At 45.9% G+C, this 23,704-nt stretch overlaps 1 protein-coding gene across 1 annotated transcript in view; it reads right to left on the bottom strand.

The window, feature by feature from the left end:
* Nucleotides 1-21,631, bottom strand: part of TYRO3 (TYRO3 protein tyrosine kinase) — a 35,867-nt gene extending 14,236 nt beyond the window's left edge. The window contains exons 1-8 of the mRNA XM_010010021.1: nucleotides 21,450-21,631; nucleotides 19,128-19,228; nucleotides 15,216-15,386; nucleotides 12,411-12,497; nucleotides 8,281-8,396; nucleotides 5,515-5,692; nucleotides 4,644-4,786; nucleotides 3,197-3,341 (exon numbers count right to left, since the gene is read on the bottom strand). Of these exons, the coding sequence (XP_010008323.1) occupies nucleotides 3,197-3,341; nucleotides 4,644-4,786; nucleotides 5,515-5,692; nucleotides 8,281-8,396; nucleotides 12,411-12,497; nucleotides 15,216-15,386; nucleotides 19,128-19,228; nucleotides 21,450-21,631 (1,123 nt within the window). The remainder of the gene's footprint in view (nucleotides 1-3,196; nucleotides 3,342-4,643; nucleotides 4,787-5,514; nucleotides 5,693-8,280; nucleotides 8,397-12,410; nucleotides 12,498-15,215; nucleotides 15,387-19,127; nucleotides 19,229-21,449) is intronic.
* Nucleotides 21,632-23,704: the final 2,073 nt, after the last annotated feature.

Here is a 23,704-nt window from a genome sequence, read left to right as displayed (position 1 = left end):
AGGTAAGACTTTGTTCATCTTCATGCTCCCTTGCTCACCTTCAGCAATTGACTGTGCCTTACTAGAGCTAATAAAGAATCAACTTTGACAACGTATGTAATCCTATCACGTTATATGTCATGAGAGTGTAAGTTAATCTGTCCTTAAAAGAGATGTTAGGTTAATGGGCTGAGATTTGGATGAATCTCTGCATAGATGTACGTGAAAAGGAGTCAGACATCCTTACTGGCAGAGTCTTGGCAAGCAAAAGGCTTCTAAGACTTAATTGCTAAGTAACATTGTAGAGCCTTATCATCCAAGTTTTTAATAAGCAATGTTAGTCTAATTAACAGGTAGAGCTTAAGGAAACAGAATTCTGGACCACTGAGGAAGCAGAACTAGCACTTCTCCACTGGAGACAAATTACCAGAGCTTTAGCACCTATTTTCTAGCATCTTATCAGTGACTCACAGAGCTTTATAGGCTCTGGGTGTCACGATATTCCCTCCTGCTGCACCTTTTGACCCCAGCCTTCAAGGCTGCTTATGAGGAGGGAGAGGGATCAGAAACAGAAGTGGAATAAAATACGATGAAAGGTAACTCCAACCCTCTCCACAATTCCCAAATCAATCACTTGGGCTGTTCCTGCCAAACAATCAGGGTAGAAATAACAACACTGATGCAAAATGGCTTCTGTGATAGTTAACTGTGAGGTTTCCCTCCCCCTGTGGTGAGACAAACCTCTCTCAGCCTATTTTCCAGTCTCTGTCTGCTAGCTGGCCTTGGGAGAGAGCAGATTTAGGTCACCTTCCAGGGGGTCCCTCCAAAAGGAGGATAGACGAAAACAAAACAAGCACAAAACTAAACTATTCTCCCTGTTTATAAACTGTAGGAATCAGGAGCACAGCCCACAATTTATAGCAAATGTATCCGAAATAGAAATGAATGTTGAAATTCACTGCTTCTCCTCTGCCCCACACATCATTGCTTCCCACTAGTGCCACTGAGACAGAGAAGATAGCTGCAGCCCAAGTAAAGATTGAGTTGCCTCTCCTCCCCAAGCCCTGCCTCCTTCCCACCTCCTGCACCCCTAGTTTCCAACAGGCATATGCCCTAAGACTGCACAAGGCAGAGAGAAGACAGTATTATCAGATAAGCTTGAGTCTTTAGGAGCCCGTTGATGATAAGAGAACCCTTTTTATTTCTGTAGCAGGTTTTACATCACAAAGGTGTGCAAAGAACGTAATCCAAGAGTCTTCTCCTGCGTGCAGTCATGAAGATTACCGATAGGAAAAAGCTATTAGGCCATTCTGTTCCTTTCTGCAATGAGAGATGTTTCTACTGAGAATGCTTCTGAAAATATTAAAGTCGTCTTTGTTAATGGCACACAAGATCTCTGCATAAGCTGGGTGGTGCTGACCAGCTTTGCTGTGATGAGAAGTATGATTTAAAGTTTATACAAGCTTAGTCATCCTTACTGCCGCACTGGGAGCCGGTTAGAAACCACTCCTGGCATTTCGCACATAAAACAACCAGTGCCAGTTTGCTATTTTAGGAAAGGAAGCAACTTATATTTTCTACCAGGCCTGAAACAAAACTGCAGTCTTTCTGCAGCTCTGATGTTTAAGGCCTGTCAGTGTTTCCACAGTGAACTTTTATTTCCAGCCTGTTATGCTTGTGAAGAAATATATGTGTACTTTCAGCATTTGGCCAAAACAGCACCACTCCTTACGCTTTCTTTGAAGTGGTTTGTATATAAAAACAAGAAAACATATCGAGCTTTCAGGATTATCCCATTCCAGCTCCCTGTAAAATGCAAACCCGATATATTCCCTCGGGCTTCTAGCCAGTGCTGGCCAGTTTCCAAAGGGATATTCTAATCCTTTCAGGTATTTTTCTCTGTATTTGGGTGCCACAGAAAATAACTGAGCAAAAAACAGGAGAAAAAAAAATGATGGAGCCAATGCCCAGCCTCTTGTAGAGTCAGCTCTGGACCTCTGCACCCTTCATTCTACTTTAAATAATGTGAGGGCTTTGATCCCACAGTGACTGTGTGCTTACACACAGCCATCAGTGCTGACTTCATCACAGGAACCGGGTTGCCAAAGGGCCTGAGTAACATGCACGTTAAAACCAGGATTAGATGCACTACTGCAAATAAGGCTACAGTTCTCTCCTGTTACTCTGTCCCTATTCCCCATGTCCTGCTGGCCTCAGAACCCCACTCTGTTTCCACTACCACCCCTAAGCGTGGAGGGAACAACGTCCATGTGATTCCTCAAAAGACATGTGGAATGGGAAGAAAGCAGCGGCTGGGGGGCCAGCATCAGAGATGAGAGATTGCTGTTCATCCTGCCACTGGTGCTGGGAACAAAACATCAGGAGACTGTGGGATTTATGTGTGTTGGCACCTCACTGATTTATCACCAGTCCGTATTTTTATATGTAATCTCTTCCTCTTAGTTGTTTTACAGTTTCCTTCACAAGCAGCATTCTTCCCTCCCTCCTACCTATCTCCTTACCCTGCCCTTCTCCATAGCCTGACTCCCATTTCCTGTGAAATCCAAGCAGCAGGCAAAACAGCACAGATGAGCCTAACTGCCTTTTATCACTAGGAATGCGCTTCACGGATGCATGTTCTTTGCTCCCAACAAACCCTTCCACCTGGTCCAGATTGCATGGTACAGCTTCTGTACCATTATCTCTCTCTCCTACCATTAGCTCAGCTTTTCCATAGAGAGCTAAACTGGTTTAATATGAACACATTCAGTAAAAACATTACAAAACCCCATGTGGCCGTGGTTTAAACCAGGCTCAACTGAAGGCGGTCAGGAATGGCTTCAAATTAAATCAAAGAAGAGAAACTACATTAGAGTTTTTGTCACATTTACTTTATAAATGTGTGAGGCTTAAGCCTAAATGAAGGATTCCAGACCTTCCCCTGCACCTTTTCTGTTGTGTCTCCCCTTGCCCTGTTCTGCACTAAGCACAGCAAATCCTGTTAAAGAAGACACAGTACAGGCCAGAAGCTGTTTTGTTTGCACCAGCTCTTTAAATATTACTTCATTTCTACTCTGCTCGATGAAGTCTGCTCTTGTATAAAGGCACGTGGCTCAGTCAGCTGTAAGCACTGAAAAGAGAAGAGTCAGAGAGAAACAGCAGCCCCAGCATTTCTGCCTTTCTTCCCCAAAGTAAATGGAAGGCAATGGACACTCACCCATGACCTCTTGGGCTTCAAGCAGAAAGAGGTCACTCCAGGGCCCGCATCCTGCAGTGTTCAGCACACACACCCTGATGATCAGGTCTTTGAGAGGGTTCCATGTTGTGAGATTAGCTTTTGTATCCTGTACGATCATCTCGCCCTGAAAGCAAATGGTAACGAACTGTAAGCTGTCTTAAAAGGAATCTAGTCTGAAATGCCTCCTTTAAAACCAAACCAAACCATTACTGTGTACTTCATTGGTGCTACAACAAGGGCTGGGAGTTGTGACTCCTGGTCCTAATCTCAGTTTTGCCATGGGATGTCATCTTGGGTTCCTCTTCCAAAAAATTGCTATTTTTCCCCAGTTTCCCAGGGTGTCTGGAAGATACAAGGTTTAATGATTGTCTCCTTTGAGGTCCTTCCATGAAAGTTGCTATAGAAATGTGGGGGTTTTTTCAGCTATTAAAAGATACACCTCCTTCTTGTGGTTTAAACACAAAGATGCGCTAACATACAGCAAAGCATCTGATAGTTTTAATCCAAGGGAGGACTCTGTCTGTTTTAACTTGTTGACCAAGTCCCGTATGGTTTCTTCATTTCATGGCCAGTTTTCACTTAGGATGGCAAGGCCAACATGTGGATTTTCTTCATACACATAATTTGCAGTAAACCCCTGAAGATTTGGCTCCCACCACAAACACAGTGTAAATTCAATGGGAACTCAAAACCTTGTCAAAGTCAGTGACGCTGACCTAGTATGAAATGGGCCACGCAGAAAGGAAATAAGTCTCTTTTTCCCTCTAGCAGTCTATTATTATAGGCTTGTTCATCATTAATAAGCACTGGCTAAATGCATATTAAGAAGCGAGAAGCCATAAGAAATGCTGTGAACTTCAAAGGCAGGTAGATACTTGGGAAAGGTCAATGCTGAAGAACAAATGAAAGGCCTTTCACCCTGACAGGATCCTTTCAACTCCCTACATACTGTATATGAAAGAAAATAATCCACATCTTCTTTCTGTGATTTACAGTCCAACTCGTTCACTTGCTAAATACACCTTTGCTGCTAGGATTTGGAAAGCCAAGTCCCAGACACAGGACAGAGAAAGCCCATATCCTGCACTGTCTCAGCTGCCTTTGGGACAGTGCTAGGAAGAGGCAGAGGCAAACCAAATATTCCCTGTGTTATCCTTGTACAAGGAACAGCAGAAAACTGGTCTGTCTGCAGAGGAACATTCAAGTGAAGGAATTCTGAACATGCCAGGTAGGGAGAAATGGGCCTGAATCCTGAGGCCAAATACTGAGGAGTTCTTGCAAATCAGAATAGGTCCATTTACACAAAAGGAATGCCAGCAGTCGAGTTCCCTGGTATGGATAAGGGATGAGGGACCCTAATGCATAGAAAATGTGAACATTCTCCAACTCTGTGCCCAATGGCTCAGCTCTCCTCTCAGTCTGTTACCTGAGTTACATTATCCTGAATCCACTCCAGCCTGTATCCCAGGACATTTTCTTTGAGCACATCTGGAGCCACGCCTTCCCATTCCAGTATCAGACCAGGATCTCTTTGAGTAACATGGATATTTTGGGGGGTGCTGCTTGGAGCTGAAAGCAGAGGAGAGAACACAGTCACTACCCACACTGAAAATGGCTGAAAGGACAGTTTCACCCTCTTTCCTGAGATCAGCTGGAAGAGAGAGTGTGAGGGGAGAGAACTTCCACAAGCCACCAGCACTGTGCTTGCTTCAAGAGGAGAAGATAAGGTTGGTCAGCATCTCATTTCTTTCCAAAACCCCAAGAACCTCAGAGCTAATGTAGTATGTGCCCAGCATGCAGAAGCCCCATGATCATGCATCATTGCTGCTAACCACATTTGACTGCATATTATTGTTTTGTGTTAGGTGTTAGAAGACCCTTAGAGTGGACAAGCAGTATGATAATATAATGTTTCCTGCATTTCTGATTTAGCAAGAAGGAGTAAAATGAATTTTATCAATCATCAGGGACTGTAGTGATAGGACAAAGGGTGATGGGTTTAAATTTAAACAGGGGAAGTTCAGGTTAGATACAAGGAAGAAGTTCTTTACTGTGAGGGTGCTGAGGGACTGGAATGTGTTGCCCAAAGAAGTGGTAAATGCTCCATCCCTGGCAGTGTTCAAGGCAAGGTTGGACAGAGCCTTGGGCAACATGGTCTAGGGTGAGGCATCCCTGCCCATGGCAGGGGGCTGGAACTAGATGATCTTACGGTCCTTTCCAACCCAAACCACTCTGTGTCTATTGTCTCTTTTTCAGATTTAAAGCTACTTTCCTTTTCTTGTCTGCTATTTGCTTACCAAGCTCCAGGGTCTGGAAATAAACCCTGTCGGTGAAAGGGGAGCTGCCCATCTCATTGCTGCACTGCACACGAACACTGTAGTTGGTGGAATGCTTCAGGCCTTGCACTCCATAGGCAAAGGGTGGCACTGGGGTGACTTCAGTGGAGACCTCCTGGCCGTCTGGTGACTCAGCTACCTGTGCCAAGAGTGACACAGAGCAGACTGTTACCATAAGCCATATGACTAACAAGCCCACAGGTGTAAGTGTCCACTTCATGTTTAGTTTAGGAATGTGTAAGAACAGATACGGTACCAGTGATGTTTAAAATGTGGAAAAGGGAGTTCTCAAACTAAGAATCAGGAGCCATGCCTTTATTTAGTTTCAGTGACATCGCTCTCCTAACTCTGGACAACAGTATTTCACCAGTTGAAAATGTGGTTCCATGTTTTAAAACATTTCCTTACCTATGTTACAAATTCTACAGTTGGTCTCCTCCTTTAAAGAAGACTAAATGTGCTCATTACTTTGAGTGCTATGGTTGGCTTCGGAGACTTCTCTAAATCTGGGCAATGCAAATCGGTAATCAACCTCCCTGTTGCCAAGTGTCACCTTTACCTCAACTCCTTTTTCAGAAGCTTGTATATTTCCAGTTTCATAGTGGATTAAAGACAGGGCAGTCACTGGTGGCTTAGTTGAACCAAACTGTTTCAAATTAAACTGGAAAGAAACTTCTGCAACCCTTCTCTCTTCCCCCCTGCCCCAATCTGAACTTGTAAGCAACATGAATGTTAATTTAAATCTGCTATCACTGTGTGCTTTCAATGCACAGACAGGTTCCTGCTTTTGTACTGACAACAGCAGAAATCACTGCATAGCTGCCAGGCTCAGCCTATCGTTCTTCTCAAGTGCATATGAAATACCAAAGCCGTGATTAAAAGCAAGGTGTACTGTGAAACACTCACGTGGACTTCATATGCTCTATACAGCAGCCTTTCTCCCTGCCCTTCTGCTCACTCTCGCACACACTTTTGGCCCACTGATTTATTTGGCTAGAAAAAGGAAGGATCTCAAGCTTCCTTAACAGAAAAGCATATTGTTGTCATTATCAGTGTCATCCAAAGCAGGGAAAAAACAAGCAGACTTTTGTGTAAAACCCTGTCAGCTTGATGATGTGTGTTTCCGTTCAACAGTCTGAAGAGTTGGTGCTCTTACATCTGTCCCCCTCATGCCCTGGAACATGGCTTGTGTTTAACAGTCAGTAAACATGGTGATTCCCTCCGCTGTCCCCAGAAGCAATCTGCCTGTCTGAACATGGTGTTCTTGGGGCACGCTCTGCAATTCCTGAGTGCCAGAAAACCACAGCCAAGTTTCAATAACCCTTCTCTTTCCAGGAGGCTGGGAGCAAAAGTGCCATCGTGGGGATCCAGGAGCATGATCATTTTCACATGGAAAAGTGGGTCAATGTCTCTCTCAAATCCCCTCATTGTGGGATACAGAGGAAGCACGGAGGGTTACTGCCGAGTTACCCTGCTCCCACATCCAGGCGCAGGAACTTCATCCTCCCCAAAGAGAACAGAAAAGGCTTAAAAAAGGGGTGAGAGACTGCTGAGTGGACAGAAACGGAGCTGCTCTGACCCAACCTCTTTTCCACATGTCCCATCCCCCCATCCCTGCCCCTGCCAAAACTGAGAGGGGGAACTCAAACCCCAGGGTGATTAGCATTGCTGCATGCAAGCCAGAGAGAATAGGCTGTTCCAACTGGAGATAACCCACATTGTAAAAGGGAGGAAGAACACCATTTGCAACTGTGAACAAGAACAGAAGCAGCAACAAAATCCAGAGACCGGGGCCAGCTATGCTCAGGCATTATTTCTGCCAGTGAATTGAGACAAGATGATGGTTTCTTTTACTTATGAAAAGGAATAAACATCAGAGCATGGAATCTCTGGTTTCTTTGCCAAATAAAAAGAGGATTGCGAGTAAATTACCTAGGCTGCTTCCAGCATACCTTGTGTTTATAATCCTCTGTGTAGCTGGCAACACCCCATAGAAATTCCACTCCAGCTCATGTTGCTGCTGTAATCGGGTAGGGAAAACACTGGGGCCCGATACTGACACCTGGCAGGTAAATTCATGGGGAATGTGCCCGGCTGGGCTTACACAGCCTGCTTCAGGAATCACCACCTCTTTCAGACACTCAGTTACCAGCTGTTTTGAGTGTACAACACTAGAAACTAACTCTGCCTGAAGTTGGACAGGTACCATTTGCCCCAGGAACCTAAAAAAGCAGTCCAATTTTCCACCGATGTTGATTTCTCAGCACCTGGTAGTGCTAAAGGATGGCCCTTGATTTTCTGGGCAGAACTGGTCTTTGACAAGGGAAAACCAATCAAGATTTAGAGGTAGGGCTTAAAATTACACTGAAACATGCAAATAGGCCTGACCTTGTACGAAAAAGCCCCATCAGTCTTGCTGCCGTGTAATACCCTGCATGGAGTAGCTGCCATGGAGCAAATAAGGTGATAACTGATGTGCTGGGAGGGGGAGAATGGGGCCAGCCTCAGATTCTCAACTTCATGCTCAAAACTTCATGCCCTACTTTTTGTCACCTATATATGCCCTGAGTTGCATCCTGTTAAGTTTCCATGTTTTAAGGCTGTGGAATAAGAAATCAAACACTACCACAAAGCAGTTAGGAGAGCAAAAGATGGCCCAAGCAATGTCGTGGCTCATGGGAGTCCCATTCTTCATGCAGGGCAGGGGACAATCCAGAGGGGCCGTACCTGAAGAGTGCAAGAATGGAGGGGTGCACGGCCATCAAATCCTGGCACCCAGACCACACTGGCATTGCTGCTGGTGACTTGGCTTACAGTTACATTGAGAGGCTGGAGAGGCATGGCTAGGAAGGAAACAAAGAGACCTTTCAGTGTACACAGAACTGAGCAGGTATTCACATGGAAATGGCAGAGGCTTGAGGCTGGGAATTATGCAATGAAATCACTAACTGAAATGGAACAATATCACATCGTTGGAGGGTGCCCCCGGCTGTTGTGAATGAAACTATTATTTTAACATCGAACAAGCTATTGGCATCCATTCTTTGATCGTGTGTATCTTGCTTGTTACATACAGGCAGGGGTTGACCTCTTTGATGGCACTGCCAGTGTGTGCTGTTTACACCTTTACTACTCAGCCCTCTTCCCTGCCCCCTCCATTGCAATGAGTGACCCAGCCCTGTGCACACAATTGCCTGTGGACCTACATTGTGAACCAAATCAGGGCTTGAAAATCCCTCCCCTGGTTCTCACTCCAAAACCATTACAAACTCTTCCTGAAACACTCTGGGACGGAGCCTGCTCTGAAAACTGGGACTCCTTCTGGCGTCAGAAAGCACTCTTTTATAGAGGGGAGATTCGAAGCAAAGGGGGTGCCTGTTACACGGCTGATACCACACTACAAATTAAGGTCAGAGCCAGGAACAAAACCAGGATTCCCAAACTGGCCGTTTAGTGGGTTGTTTGTGCTTTCCACCACCACAGAGCAGCACCAGAGCACTGTCCCCCTGCTCTCGCTCTGACTTGACACCTTCATCACTGCAGCGGCATCCAGCACATTGTCACATTAACCTGAGCTCTTTGGCGTCCTTTTAGGATCCTCAATGTTTCCCTTTGCCTTCTCTTTTCCTCCCACTGTAATTCCACATAGAATCATAGAATGGTTTGGGCATAGTTACTTCCTATTCTTCCCGATATAACCCTCACTATCTCTTCTTCACTCCTAAGTCTCTGTTCTCATTTAGGCACCTCACTCCTGAAAAATGACCAGCTTCACGAGCACCAGCCTCTCCCCTGACCTTGTGCTCATTTTAAACTATCCTTTGCTGCTGCTGCTGCTGCAATACTTTTCCTGCAGCACCTCTACGAACTGTGCCCTCAAGAGCCCTCTTTCAAAAACCCAGTGGTCCTCAGGACAAGCTCTGTGACTGACCACATTTTCCACCTCTCCTGAGCAGTATCCAGTGGAAAGCAGCAGTGGAAAAGTAATTGCAAACCACGATTCCTCCAGCTGCAACTTCTACTCTGCCAGAGAGCACCTTTGTCTCTCACTGCACTGAGGACAACCACGATACTGCTTTCAGCCTCTCCACAGGGCCACCTTGCAGAAGATATGCATAGACCTAAGTCCCCCTCCTAAGTCTCTGCAGAGGACCTAGAAGAGAATATGGGGCAGGGAATAGATGGTGCCACAGATTAACCCTATAAAGCCTTTGTTGTCTTGTTAATAAGTTACGAGGACCCAAGGCAGGGGGCTGCCACCTAGATAAGAACAGTGTCTGTGGGTGGGAGGTGGGGCAGCAGAGCAAGACTCTGGGATGGAAGATGGGCAAATAAATCCTTTGCCTTTCAGTAAAAGGTCTTTGTGAGTTAACTTAAGAGTTTTCTGTGTCTTGGTTTCTTTCCCTTTTGATGTTGGGTAGTCAGGGCTGTAAGTTTTTTGGGGGGGAAAAGCTTCCTTTCACTGCTTACTTGGATATCATCGAAACACTGCCCTTAATTCAAGTCTTTTGTACACACACTTGTAACTTTTGGGCTTAAGAGCATGTAATTTTTCAACACTGAATGGCAGGCCAAAGGGGCATACAGGCTATACCATCAGTGAGAACAGATAATGAACTGCCAACACACCCCCTCTGTAATGGAGACAGCCACTGAAGAGGGCTGGCTTGCTAGAACCTTCCCCTAAAGCCACATCTCTCCCTCTACAAATTTGATTTCGCCATCAACCATTGGGAAAAAACCTGTTGGTGGCTGTTTCCTTTTGTGCTCTGAAACACAAGATACGACCCTCAAAGCCTTAGCCACGCACATGAAGCAGGCAGAGCAAAGGCAGCCTGAAAACAGGACCTTGAGTGTAACATAATGAGAGTTAACTTCCTCTGTGCTTGTAGAGTGGCTGGAACAATGGGGCTTTGTACACAGCTAGGGACTGTGGGCTACAATAACAGTAATTTTCTGCTTGGAGTATACCCAGCACATTGTGGGCACTACGGAGAATAGATAATGAACAACAACAGTAGCAAATAGGAAGAAACATTGACAGTTTGTAAATGTCCTAGCAAAAATATTTGCCTCTGGAAACACAGAAGAAACAAATGGTTTAATAAATTGTAGAAAGACTTAAGAGTCCTCATCAACAGATGGCTCTGTGTAAGAGAGGTTCGTGCATGTATGGCCAGCTACTCTTGGGAGTGATTTCATTGAAGCCTACATGTTCATAGAAACAAAGCCTAAACAAACATTATCTGGGCCTGTTCCTATTTCTGCTGATGTCCTTGTTGGGAGCTTGGCTTTAATTTTAACAGGGGCTGTAACAGATCTTCAAAACTTCTGGTCTTTCAAAGAGCCTCCTCACTTCCTCACATGTATAACTCCTCTTTCAGACATAGCTTTGAGGTACGACAGGGAGAACTACTACAGCTACAGCACTGGACTTGATATTTAAGACCCATTTGTTTTCTCCAGGACATGCCACATACTGGGGCAACATTTGCTGACTCACTTGAGCTTGCTCTTCCTTAGCCCAAAAGCATGTGTGTGAACACACAAGTGTGTGATGGTGAAATGTCCCTCCCAAATAGGTTGTGTGGATTCACTAGCTGATGATTGGCCCTCATGGAACACTTCTGGCTAAACATAATTGCTGCAAATGCAAGAATTCGAGGCCTTTACCCCATCATTGTATTCATAGATTAAAACAAATGAAAATCATCTGTGTTAACCTGAAAAAAAAAGCAGCTTGTTTATGCTAAGTGTTATTTCAAATTATAGCTTGATGAGATTTTTTTAAAGCATAATAGCTTTGTGAACTACATTCTATCCCAGGATAAAAATATCCATAGAAGATGTATTCCACAATAACTAATTCCCCTGCATAGACGAGCCTTTAAGGCAACAACTCCAAACATTTTTAAATTAAGTTATAAATCTTACTAGTGCAGCAGACTGCATTCTTGGCACAGCAGTAACCACAATGTCCTGAAGAAAAATACACTGTACGAACACCAGATCTGCAGCTGGATTTGAAGGTATCCTTTAATGAATATTAGCTAATACAACTGCGAGTTCTGATACAGACATAAACGCTTGCTCTTACTCACACTGAGCAATAAGCTACTACTCGGAGCAAATGATTTTTGTGACATGCCTTTCCTGGAACTGATAATCATGTCATTTAATGTGCATTAAGGTATGACTAAAAATTCAAATGCAGAAGCATCTCAATGTGAAGAGGAGGGGAAGAGCTGATTGCTCTGATCATCCCTGTTTCAGTCACACGAAGGAACAGAGGAATCATGACATCAACTTATTGTCACCTGGTCATGCAAAGGCTAGGAATTATTTATTTTGAATGAGTTTTTAAAGAGCAAGGAATTAAAAAAGTCAAATCAATAAAACCTGTGTGGATAAGCAGACTTTTCCAGCCACCAGTGATCACCTTCCTTGTCTTTTTTCAGCATCAAATGTGATGTCAATTGAAGCAAGCAGGAGCAGCAGCCTCTTTAGCTCTAACAAGACCCATCATCTCCAGGAAGGAAAGATTTCCCAGCTACAGATTTATATCTAGCTTAATCTCTCACAAACAATTTAACTGCTCTGACTCGCTCCTTTTCAAGGAAGAACTGTTACTTGACATCATATTTCCACTCCTGAATTGGATTTTCAACAGCCTGGGACATGGCCCTGCACAGCAAGCGGGAACTGCTGTTAGAGTATAAAGCACTCTTTTGACTGCTGAGAGCTCCAACTGGTGCTGTTGCTGGCAGCTTTGAGACATCCCTTTGCATTAGGAGCCCTGCTTTCCCTTCCCAGAGAGCAAACCCGAGTCCCTTGCCCATTCTCTTGTACTTTCTCACCTTTAATTTGAACAGTGGCTGTCCGAGATGAAGACAATCCCTTAATGTTGTGAGCTTCGCAGGAGAAAACTGTGCTTTGATTAATACCTGGAGATGAGCCAAGAAAAGGAAACACAAACAGCTATATAATCCAGCTTCAACCTTCAGCAGAATTTCAATTATGTGTGACATCCAGCTCAAGCTGCACGAGCAATTGGCGGGCTGAGCTGGGTGCCAGTCAAAGGCACGTGGAATTCAATGTAATTAATGTCTAAACACATTTTTAATGGAGTGAGCGTGGAATGTAGAAAAGCTTCCCTGGGAGGGTCAGAAAGTGCTGAAAAAGAAGGGTGAGTCTGGCAGAACAGCAGCTCAGTTGGTAGATGTCCACTTCCCACATCCTAGTGAGCTTCTTTGGAGCAAGGATCGTGCTGAACAAGAACCAATGCTCTGGACCTCAGCTGGCCACCTGAGTAACAACCATCCTCTAACTGAGCTATAAAGCAAACCTCCAGCTAGATGCTGCAGATTTCAAGCTAATGCCCACCTGTCCCTCACCTTGCATCAGACTTCTGAAGACATGCAAAGGAAGTGGAAGTAAAATGCTCCTGCATGGGCACTGAGGCACTTTCCAGGGGTGATACTATACAGGTGAGGATTACACTCCCTCTCTTCTGTTAGCATCCATCCATCATACAGGGCCTGAACATAACTTCATACTGATGTCTGGCTGATCCAAGATTCAGATAGGTATTGATAATCAGAATTGAGACAGATCTACAAAGCTGCCTGGAGAAGTGTGTCCAGCATATTTTCACTTGACTTGGCCCTCAGTTGCCTTATAGGGCTATCTGAGAAATGTTCAGTACACTAAGAACGTACAGTTTAGGAAGGAAAAAGATTTCAGAGCTGCATGGAGCAGCTTGCAGTGTGTCTGTCTTTGCCCATTGATTCAACTCCCAAGCCTGAGATTAAACAGCTTTGCAAAGAAGGTGTAGTGGAAGTGAGGAGGGACTGCTATGAAATGAAAGAGCAAAGTATTCTAGCTTCTTCCACTCACTTCAGTGAACCAGAGGAAAATGCTACCAGCAGGCAGAAGGCCAGGCAGCAGAGCAGAGCAGCAACTGGCATGGTAGGCATGTACCAAAGACAGAACCAAGCACAGCCCTGCCCTGAGGAAAACACAAAATAGACCACAAACCAAGATCTCCTTGCTCTCTAGTACCATTGCCAGCTCTGCTTTCCAAATACAACAATCCTTTAAACCAAACCAACTGCTTGCTGAACCTTCTAAATGTTTGCTTTCTAGCCAGTACTTGATTATTTTCTTCAGAACCTGATACTTCCTTTAGCTAGCAATCCTTGTTTTCTTACCATCTTTTTTGACATGCTTCGGCAATCTGACCATGCAGCTTGTGTTCTGCTACATGTTTTTGCAAAGACATTGCAAAGATGAGATCTGCCCAAGGAATATCTCAAAGAACATGGAAAGGGGCAAAGAAAGGCACTGATGGTGAATATATATATAATAGCAATTTATTTTGAGAATCACTAGGAGCAGATGCCCTTCTTCAGGCCTCCATGCCACTGCCCCACAATGACAGTAGTCTTGTGAGGCACCATTGGATGAGTTCAGTGGAAGAAGGGAGACTTACTGTTTTATCGTCTTTCCCCTCTAGACTATCAATCTTTCCAGTTCCCATTTCAACAAGCAGCTTGTATCATAAGGGAGCACTTTTCATTTCCAACTTGTAATAGCATCGAGTGGCTATGTAAGAGAGGGAGCAGATTATAAACCCACTGCAAATCACAAAATCAGGTTTTGATTTGCATATAAATTAAGTTCCAAGGGAAAGCTGAATAGGACTGGATAGCTCAAAGGACGGCAAAACATGTAGAGAAAGAAATTCCCTCTGGGTGTAACTGTATTAACACTGATGAAGAGGCCCCAGAGATGACTTTTAGTCATAAAACCTTCTTTTCTGAATAGTTAACTCAACTTTGGCTCAGGGCTGCTGAGAATAATAAAACACAGCAAAGCTAAGAAGTAACACAAAGCTGTTCAACAACTAACTAAAGTTACCTGTAGGAGGCAACTACAAGAATAGCTGCAGTCAGGTCCTGGTAGAGATACACTGCACTTCCCTGAAAGTGGGCTGAAGAGAGGCATGGATACATACTGGCTCCCAAGTTCTTCAGCTGGCACTGCTGGGGGGGGCAGGCTTACCACCATGCACCTAGTGCCTGCTGTGTGGCCAATCTTGGCCTCTGAGGACATCAACCAGCCCACTTCAGCACCAACACAACTACTCTAGAAGGGTCAGACAACTACATGGGGCAGCCAGGTTTTAATGATGAGAGCTTCCAGCAAGCATGCAAGAACAGAGAGGGGGAGAAGAGGAAAGCAATGCACGTGACGTGGCTGTGTGCAGAAGCATGATGTTACATGTGAATGACTGGAGATTTTCAAGCTACATGTCACCAACAGAGTCACTTAATATAACCATGAACACCCTCCATGAGGTGGAACAAAGGAGGCACCCAATGAATGCATGTGCCCAGTAGCACCCTTACCACATTACCAGTCCCACCCAAGTTCTGTAAGAGGCTGTGTTCCTCAAGCCAGCAGAAAATACACAAAGCAACGACCACCTCTTGAGATGACCTGGCTTTGTATGTGATGATCATGATCTCTCAACCCTCAATGTACAGTCAAAGACCATTCTCACACTACGTGGATACCCAGTATCACTAGACATGATTAGAAGAGAGCTCTCTGCTTCTTCTGATGCCCAAAGTGATCCCCTGGATCGGTAGCAGCCTTACCTGACACATTTAAGATGGAGGGGGAGATGTCTGGAAGCCCCACTCTAGAGTCTCCCATCCACCAGACAATTGTCACTGGTTCAGGGGGACCAACAGCAGCACAGGCCATATGAAATGGGGCATTAGGGGACACGGACACATCCTCGGGTTCCACAGTAAAGTAGGGCACACCTAGAAAAGCAACAGACAAATCATAATAACTAGAAAGATTCCTGTCCCCTGTTTATTTCCACTGATACCAGTGCCCAATACTGGACACCCATCAGCCCTGCCCCTGTGCCTAATCCGACTCCCTCCTGTGAAGGGTTTTCCCCTTCACAAGAACCAGGGGTCAGATAGGCTGGAGCACCTCAGGGCAGGAACATCTACATAGTCCCACGAGAAGAAGTCAGAGACAAGAGTGCTTGCTTCCCAAAATGCCTTTGAAAAACCGTTTCCGCTGAGTCTCCCTCAAGAGTCCCCGATGAAGTAGTTTTTAATGGCAATATTTGCTCAAGTTTTCAGTTGAAGCGATTGCAGTTTAAAGAGGCAACAGTCAATAACTTCAGCAGTGGCAAACGCCACTTTAAAAGACACCTAATCCAGCTGCAAGATCCTTCTTGACGTGCATTAAAAACTGAAGCTTGTAACTGTGTTGAACTAGTGGCTGTAACAAACCAATGAACGAGGAAAGAACCTGCCCTGATGCTAGACTGGGATCATTTACAATGCTCTCTCCACAGCTTAATTGACTGGAGCCACCTTCGAGTACTCTCCGACACCACAAGAACGAGGCTGCCTTGGAGTTGGGGGTAATTTGTTTCCGAGCTGAAGGCTATCCATGCACACAGCTCTCTTGATAACTACCTGTTCCCAACTGTGGAAAGATTCCTGCCTGGTACAGCCAGCCTTCTATCAGGCCCTCAGGGAACAAAACACAGCTGCAGAGCTGACTGCCTCAGGTCATCTCTAAGTGGCAATAGCTGAGCGTAACTCAACACATCAAGACACGTGGTTCCTCTCACAGGTAATGCCAAAATTCTTGTGGTTTCAGTGCTCCAAACCAGTAATACGAAATTGACCAGCCATCAGCACCAGTGCTGACCCTACAGGACAGCCAGCGTGTGCTTCTGGTGGCTGGTAGAACAGCTGAAGACCCTGAGAAACACTGAGTTTGCTTTTATACCCAACACTTTATTCAGGCTCCAGCTGAAGTGGTGTCCTCAGTCTTTCCCTGACCGTCCCATCGCTGCTTGTGCCTTTCAGGTGGCAGTTTCTTTGTGCCTTCCTCATCTCCTTTCCTCTCCTTTTGGAGTGGCAAGTAAATGAACAAAATAAAACAGGTCTAAAAATAGGTCACTTTGGGAATGCTGGTGCCTATCTGTAGGTAAATCCACCATTGTGATTTACTGCTCGTTTATGTTTACACGTTTTACTTCACTTTCTTTTATTGCAGTCATACATAAACAATAAAAGTGAATAAACTTCCCAGGTACCAGCTGCGACATCTCCACCTGCTTTGCCTTTCTTCTCAAGGAAGACTAGAACAGAAAATACCATCGTTTCTTCTTCTTGTGAGCAGGACCCCTGCCTCCTGTCCCTTTACCATGGCACCCAAGGTAACCTTTTGGGAGGATCCTGCCCAGCTGGGCAGGTTTTCTCACTCTGGGAGCAGGTAACCAGATCAGACAAGACCACAATTAAGAACTCTCCTAGTTTAGGGAGTGCAGCTGACTCATCCAGCCCAGGAACTTGCACTGTGCCCCATATGTATGTTACCTGGATACCTCCCTGTCCACGTCTCATTCAGTCCTCCAGTTCCTGGTACAAGAGCTGAGTGCCTTCACCGCCCTTCAGATGCCACATAGGGGCATGGACAGGCAACAGGACATCAATGGCAAAGTGAGGAGATGAGCTTGTCTGTTCTCTGTTCCAAGCCAGCATCCAACCTACAGGGCTGGTTTTGTTCCTACAGCTCAGTTTATAGATGGTGTTAACTTGAGAGGGATGTGTCCATACAAGTGTGACTGCAGCCACAACAGGGGCCAGCAGCCTAGGAACAGAGCACAGGCAGCAGTGTAATTTCAGAGGGACAGTTCTGTAAGAAACACAATCCGTGGTTTTAAGATGTTCACACTCTGCAGTGTGCCTCTTCAATTACCTCTCTGGGCATCAAATGCCAACATGTTCTTGGAAGGCCAGGGTCTCGTTTCTAAACCAGAAAACAGTTTCAAACTAATTTTGGGTTTATTTTGTAAATTCGGAGGAGTGTTTCATAAGATCAAACATTTTAGCTGTATTACAAAGCCAGTTCAAACAGCACTGCAACAAATTCTGCCTAATACAGACTACCTAAGTGGATCCCAAGGCTGATATCAGACAGCACCGAAACCCATCTGAGCTCACTTTAAATTAGATCACTGATAGCTCACACTTGTTTGTGGCACACAAACAGGGTGTCAGCACCTACCAAAGGCTGCAAACAACCGGAGTAATGATCCTCTCTCAGTCAAAGATGTCAACAGTTGTTATCAATACAGCAACCACCTCTAGACAAAGCTGGTACGCCCAGAGAAGAAACACACACAGATAACAATGAAGGGACTGATAGGCTTTTGCATTCCCTGTGCTTTCTTAGGCTAACAGCTGACATATTTTTAAAAACCCGACCCTTATCACTACTTGTTATTTATTAATTTTCCCCAGTAACTCCCATTTCAAATGATTACATGCTCAGTTCAAGTTTAACCAGCTTCTGCTGTACTTGCTCTTCTCATAAGGCCATTAGTTGCATTTCTTTAGCTTCCGCTGTAAGCTTTGGCCTTCGTTCTCAACACTCCCCCTTACACAGCTACAGCTGGGTTTGTGACTTTGGCACGTTCTGCCTGTGCTATCCAGGGCTCCTCTGGTGTTTCAGATGGCTCAGCACACTGAGCTCCCCATCACTCCTACTGCACTCACCACGCAAATGCAACCACCTTTGGAGCAGGCTGGTAACTGGAATAGAAATGGAAACACTACACAATAGAGAGTGTTTTAAGCTGTAAACAGTGCTCTCCAGTTGAAACCGCACCAGGTAAGAGTCCCTCTTCCTGTGACGGCTGCTATGGATGTTTTCAGGGCTCTTGAGTGAGTCCTTTGCTGTACAAACCCCAGACCACAGCACCTCCCACAGCACCCTCCCTGCTCCCCCTCTTTAAGACTGTTGAGTCAGCTCTGGACCAGAATGTTACCAATTACATCCGAAAAGCCACTTCTTGCTGCAAGTGCACTATTAACTTCCTCATCAAATGTGAAGCCATCCTGTAACACTAACACAATCACGGCTCAAGGGAAATGAAACTAGAGTCTGTAAGAAGCCACCGATCCATGCTGCTTTGGGTGACTTTTGGGCAACCATGTGGAAGTTATTCTTTATCGGACAAGACTGGATGAAAGAGTGCCACGTGGAACAGTCACAGCGATGAAGCGCTGATGTAGAGTACTTCTGAAACTCAGAACTGGGCTAAAACAGTTCCTTGCCCTCGAAGACCTGCTTGCCTGATACACAGAACCAGGCAGTGACTCTGCTTTGAGAAATGGGTTGAACCACCTGGTCCCTATCGATCCCTTTGAACCCAAACTATCCCATCATTCTATGAATTATTTGGAGATGAAGACAACAATGGATTGAGGGGCTGGAAAGAAACGTGTGTGCATGAAAGGATCTTGTTTCCTAACGTGCCAAAATAAAACCAGAATAAGAACTGACAGCTCCTCTCCTTGAAGCTGCTCTCCTATTATTACTCCTGCTCTGTAGCGATCTCGCTGCAGTTAGCAGCAAAGGTTCAGAGCCAAGAAGCCTGTCACAAGCAATCTGCTCTCACCACTTCCACCTAGAGCATATTGGTGGGTCAGCCCTGAAAGGAAACCAGCACTACTACTCCTCCTTACCTTCCACTATGAGCCACACTTGCTGTGATTCTTCCTTCTTCCCCCCGTTCTCAACCTGGCACCAGTACTTCCCAGAATCTGTCCGCTCGACGGATTTCAAGCTGAAAAAAGTCAAAAGCCATATCGATATTTTACGTGGATAAAGCATGATTTTGCCCCAAAGGACCCTTCAGTGTTCGGCAAACCTACTGAAACACAGCCAGCTCTGGAGAGGAGGGCAACAGGCAGCCAGCACAAAGCGCACAGCAAGTGGGTGGAAGGAATCCTCAGCAGAGCAGCCAGCCTTCCTCTGAACCGTCCTTGCAGAAACCCCATCATTTGTGTCCTCTGAGAATAGGACGGGGCTGGTCATCTGGGTCCTGGATCACAACTCTAGCTAGCCTCCAAGAGCGACAGCCTGACCTGCAACGTCTGAGCTAGCAGGAAACTCCAAATCACAAACCTCCAACAAGCCCTTCGCTTGCCTCAGGAGGTGACAGGACTCGTGACAGCCTCATACAGGAACAGATGGGTCACAAAAGGGCCCCCCTCGCCTCAGCTGCACTCAGTGTTTTTCTTACCCCAAGAAAGCCTCACACTGCAAAACTCCTTGGGCCTTTTGATTCGTGATTTCAAGGGGTTATCCTGGCCTACTCCAGCACAGGACCTCACCCTGTGAACTCTTCTGTGCCCTCCCTTGCTCAGCAACACCTCTCCTGAGAAGATGCATCCAAGCAGGGGAAGGCAGCCGTGGGGACTTGCATTCAAGTCGTAGACGTCCAGTTCAGGGGAGGAATTCTGCGCCTTGCTCCACCACTGGGAATGTGCAGTATCCTCACTGCTGTTAGCAACACTAGGCTAGTGCGGTGAGTAAGGGCAGAATTTGGTCCCAAAGCAAAAAGGTCTCAGCTACCCAAGGCACCAGTCAATGTACAGAAGTGGACTGTCCCCATGGGATGTGCAGCCATGCAGGGATCCTCAGCAGATCTGATGCCCATCTTCCTAACGCTAACAGTTTGCCTTGGGGAAGGGGAAGAACATCTCAGGAAGGAAGACAGAAAAGGGAGAGTGTTTGCCAAAATGCACAAAATGGACCCCCTACAGCCTGATTTTCAGAGCTGTACCTTCAAATGGCATCAGCTGTCCTGCCCATCCAGCCCCATGTTCTGAAACAGCGATTGCAGCAAAGTCTCACACAGAGGGTGGTAGAAATGATCACTTTAGGAGAAGAAAGGAAAAAGGAGAAGGAGATACAGACACATCTGGATTTAGCACCCTAACTTAGCTAAGAAAGTTCTCAGTGGAGGAAAACAAGAGGTGAGAAAGGAGATCAGACTTAGAGATTGTGGGGGGCGAAGAGAGATAACTAGTAGAACAGGGGGAAGTAAATGGCATAATTTCAAGATAAACTCAATATAGCAACAGTTTTCTTGAGCACAGATTTTTTCCCTATCAGAATGTTTCTTGCAGAGAAGCTTTAGCCCAGAGACTTTTAGTTGCTGGAATTGGAGACTCTGTGCAATGTCAATCCAAGAAACCGAAGAGGACATGAAGCTGGAGCTCAGGGAAGAGTGAATCTCAGTCACAGTTGTGAGCCCTCACGGTGATGGCATGTTTGCTTGTACAAGCTCTCTTTATGCATAGAAAAAGCCAGAGCAGAACCTTGGGTCTTGTTTCACTCAGTACTTCCATAACTAGCTGACATCCCTCTTCTGCTGAAATAAAGGCCCAGAAAGCTGCTCTGCAGAAGAGATTTGTGCCTCTGAGCAGGGCAGGACTGATACCATGTGGTGTGAATGTATTAGGAAAGTCTCTGCTAAATGACTGAGGGATGGTTCAGGTAACAAACGCTTCTCCCCAAAGAAAGGAAGGGGATGTAATCCTGGGAGTCTCATTTCAATTAACAATCCTTACCCTTTAGGCAGGCTGAGAGCTCAAGAGAGAGAGTAAGAGAACAGAATGAGTGTGAAAGAGAAAACCTATTTATGAAAGTCAGACCTTAGTCTTCCTGCTGCACGGCAGAACAAGATGAACAAACAAGGCAAGAACATCCTTTCACCTTGAAGTCACGTCTCAAGCATCAGAAGCATTAGCAAAGCACCTGTCACCACAGCAGTCGGGAAACCAATACGGTTCTAGCGCACAAAATCTCAGCCCTCAAGTGGCTTCAGTTCTGCTCTCAGTTATGCCCTTGCCACGTGCTGAACTGCAGAGTGAAGCCCTGCCGAGGGCACCGGCAGGGGAACCCCCTGCCGAGGGCACTGCAGTTGCACAGATATAGCTGACAGCAGAAAACTGTGCAATAGTGTCCGCGATATTCTTCCTTCCTTGCATCTGTTGTACCTGAGGAAGCCGATCCAGTGTTCTTCATCTACTGGAATGTACACCTGGTCTACGCTTTGCACCACTGCTCCGTCCTTGATCCACAACATCTCAGGATCTTCCGTTCCCTCGAGGCTGCAATTTAGTTTCACGGGTTGGCCCTGGGACACCTTTAATTTGATTGGAGATCCTGTAAATTTCATACCTAAAAGAAAAATACTACTCCGCCCCACCCCCAGAAGAAGGGGGGTTGGAGTACAGCAAATTACTCTAGGTTGGTAGTCTGGAATTATATACCCTACCAGCACACGCTGCGGAGGGGTCTGTTAGTCTCGGCACTGCTCTGCTACGTCTGCTAAGCAATTGTCAAAGGCAAGCACTGAAAGCACACTGGAGAAAAGCGGTGGGTCAGTGTATACATGGGGCTTCTTTCAACTCGTGTAACAGCAGGGTGAGCTTGTGCAGAGCAGAGCTGGACAGAAACACTGGGAGCTTCGCCGTGACGGTGATCCCGCAGCGCCAAGCGTGTTCACGCAACACGGTACCACACCTCCCTCTTTTCCCCAGGCTGGAATTTCAACTACGGGGCTCCTGCGCTGCTAAGAAATCACCGTGCTTGCTCCATTGTACGCATTTGCAAAGAGCCGGGATAGGAGAAAGACTCAATTACGTCTCATTATTCAGCGTACGCTGCTCCCCTGCGCTACAGAAAGCTCTGCAATTTGCAAAACCCATGAAAGCAAAGCCTACTCCGCAGCGCGCCTCGCCAAGGAGCTGAACTGCTCACAGAACAGATATTTCTGTCGCGTGATGTGGGTGTGCGCTCCAATGAGCCTCCCTGACCCTTCGGCCCAGCCAAAGGGCCACGTTGTACCCAGAGCTACAGAGCGGAGACCCCACAGCAGCAGGGCCAGAGTCAGTGGAGCTGCTCAGGTTGATGTTGGCACAGAAGCGATCAGAATTTGACCTGGAGCACTGCTACACGTGTGGGTGGACGGGGAGTGTTTCCCTCAAGCAGAAGTGAGTACATGAAATGTATTAGCATGAGAAAACACGGAAGCCAACTATGTAAGCGCATTTAAGAAAGAAAGGCATATAGAGGAGGAACGAGAGGATCAAAGGAGATGATGGGAAAGCAGGAAGGTGGGAAGTGGGAAATAAATGTAAAGGCAGTTTTGTTAGGGAGAGTGGCCATTTCCTATGCAGTGGCACAGGACTGACAGACCAGAACAGGTCCAGCCAAGTTCAATATTATGCCCTGGCAGTGGCTTCCACATCCTTCAGAAAAAAAGAAATGACTCCATCAGTCTTGCCCGGAAATGTACCACAGTACATAACAACTTCACCCAGTTCACTGCCTGGTCAGCTTCTCACTGGGTGCCTCACTAAGCCTTACGGAGCCCGACAGAAAAACACCAGTTGTGAAACCCAGAGCATGGCTAAAGCAAGCAGCCCTGTTGTTCTTGGACTCTGTTACAGCCTTAGCAGTGATCAAATACCAAGATTTCTCATGTGGCACTTCCCTTCCTGCCCAAACACCACCCTCCCACAGCCACGAGGCACCTCCTCACAGGGCAGAGGGACACACAGCACGGTTGTAACTGCTGGAAGAAGGGACACGAGCACTGTGGGACCAGCTCTGCCACTGGCAGCTGGTACCCGGGAATAACAATGTGCTCTGTAACTACTGGCAGAGTACCACTGGTCCAGGAGCAATCCCAGAACACAGGCAGAAGGCCCTTACTCCTTTCCTTAATGAGATCCCCCAATCTATTAACAGCCGATTTCCCCAAACTCAGTCTTTTGCCTTTCTACCTGCTGTTATTAATTTAGCAAATTCACAGAGAGCACTGGAAAGCTGGAAGATGATCATTTCAGTTTAGTTGGTACATCTCATTTGCTGGGTTAAGGATTTAATCACTTTGGGTGAGGATGATCTAACCTCACATTACTTAAGTCATTGGTAACAAGAATGACAGGTCCCAGTGCATGCCAGAAAGCATCCTCCCTTTCACCACTCACAATACTGGAATAAAACATGAAAGCTTCACAGCAGCTCTCTCTGTGTTAAAGAAAACTGATGTTGCCAGGCTGCTGAACACATGCACAACCTGACAGACACTTTCATTACAGGTGTCTTCATGGAAAAGAAAACTACTCAGCTCCCCTGAGATTGCCCTGCTGAAGGAGTTAGACACAAATTAAACAAAGAAGTGTTGTTAGAGACCCTTTATGCTTTTCAGTTCTCTCACAAATTAATAATGTAGGAAATTAAC

Source organism: Nestor notabilis, unplaced genomic scaffold (assembly GCF_000696875.1).
Source record: "Nestor notabilis isolate BGI_N333 unplaced genomic scaffold, ASM69687v1 scaffold20962, whole genome shotgun sequence".
NCBI lineage: Eukaryota > Metazoa > Chordata > Aves > Psittaciformes > Psittacidae > Nestor > Nestor notabilis.
This window is presented reverse-complemented; position numbering and strand designations above follow the sequence as displayed.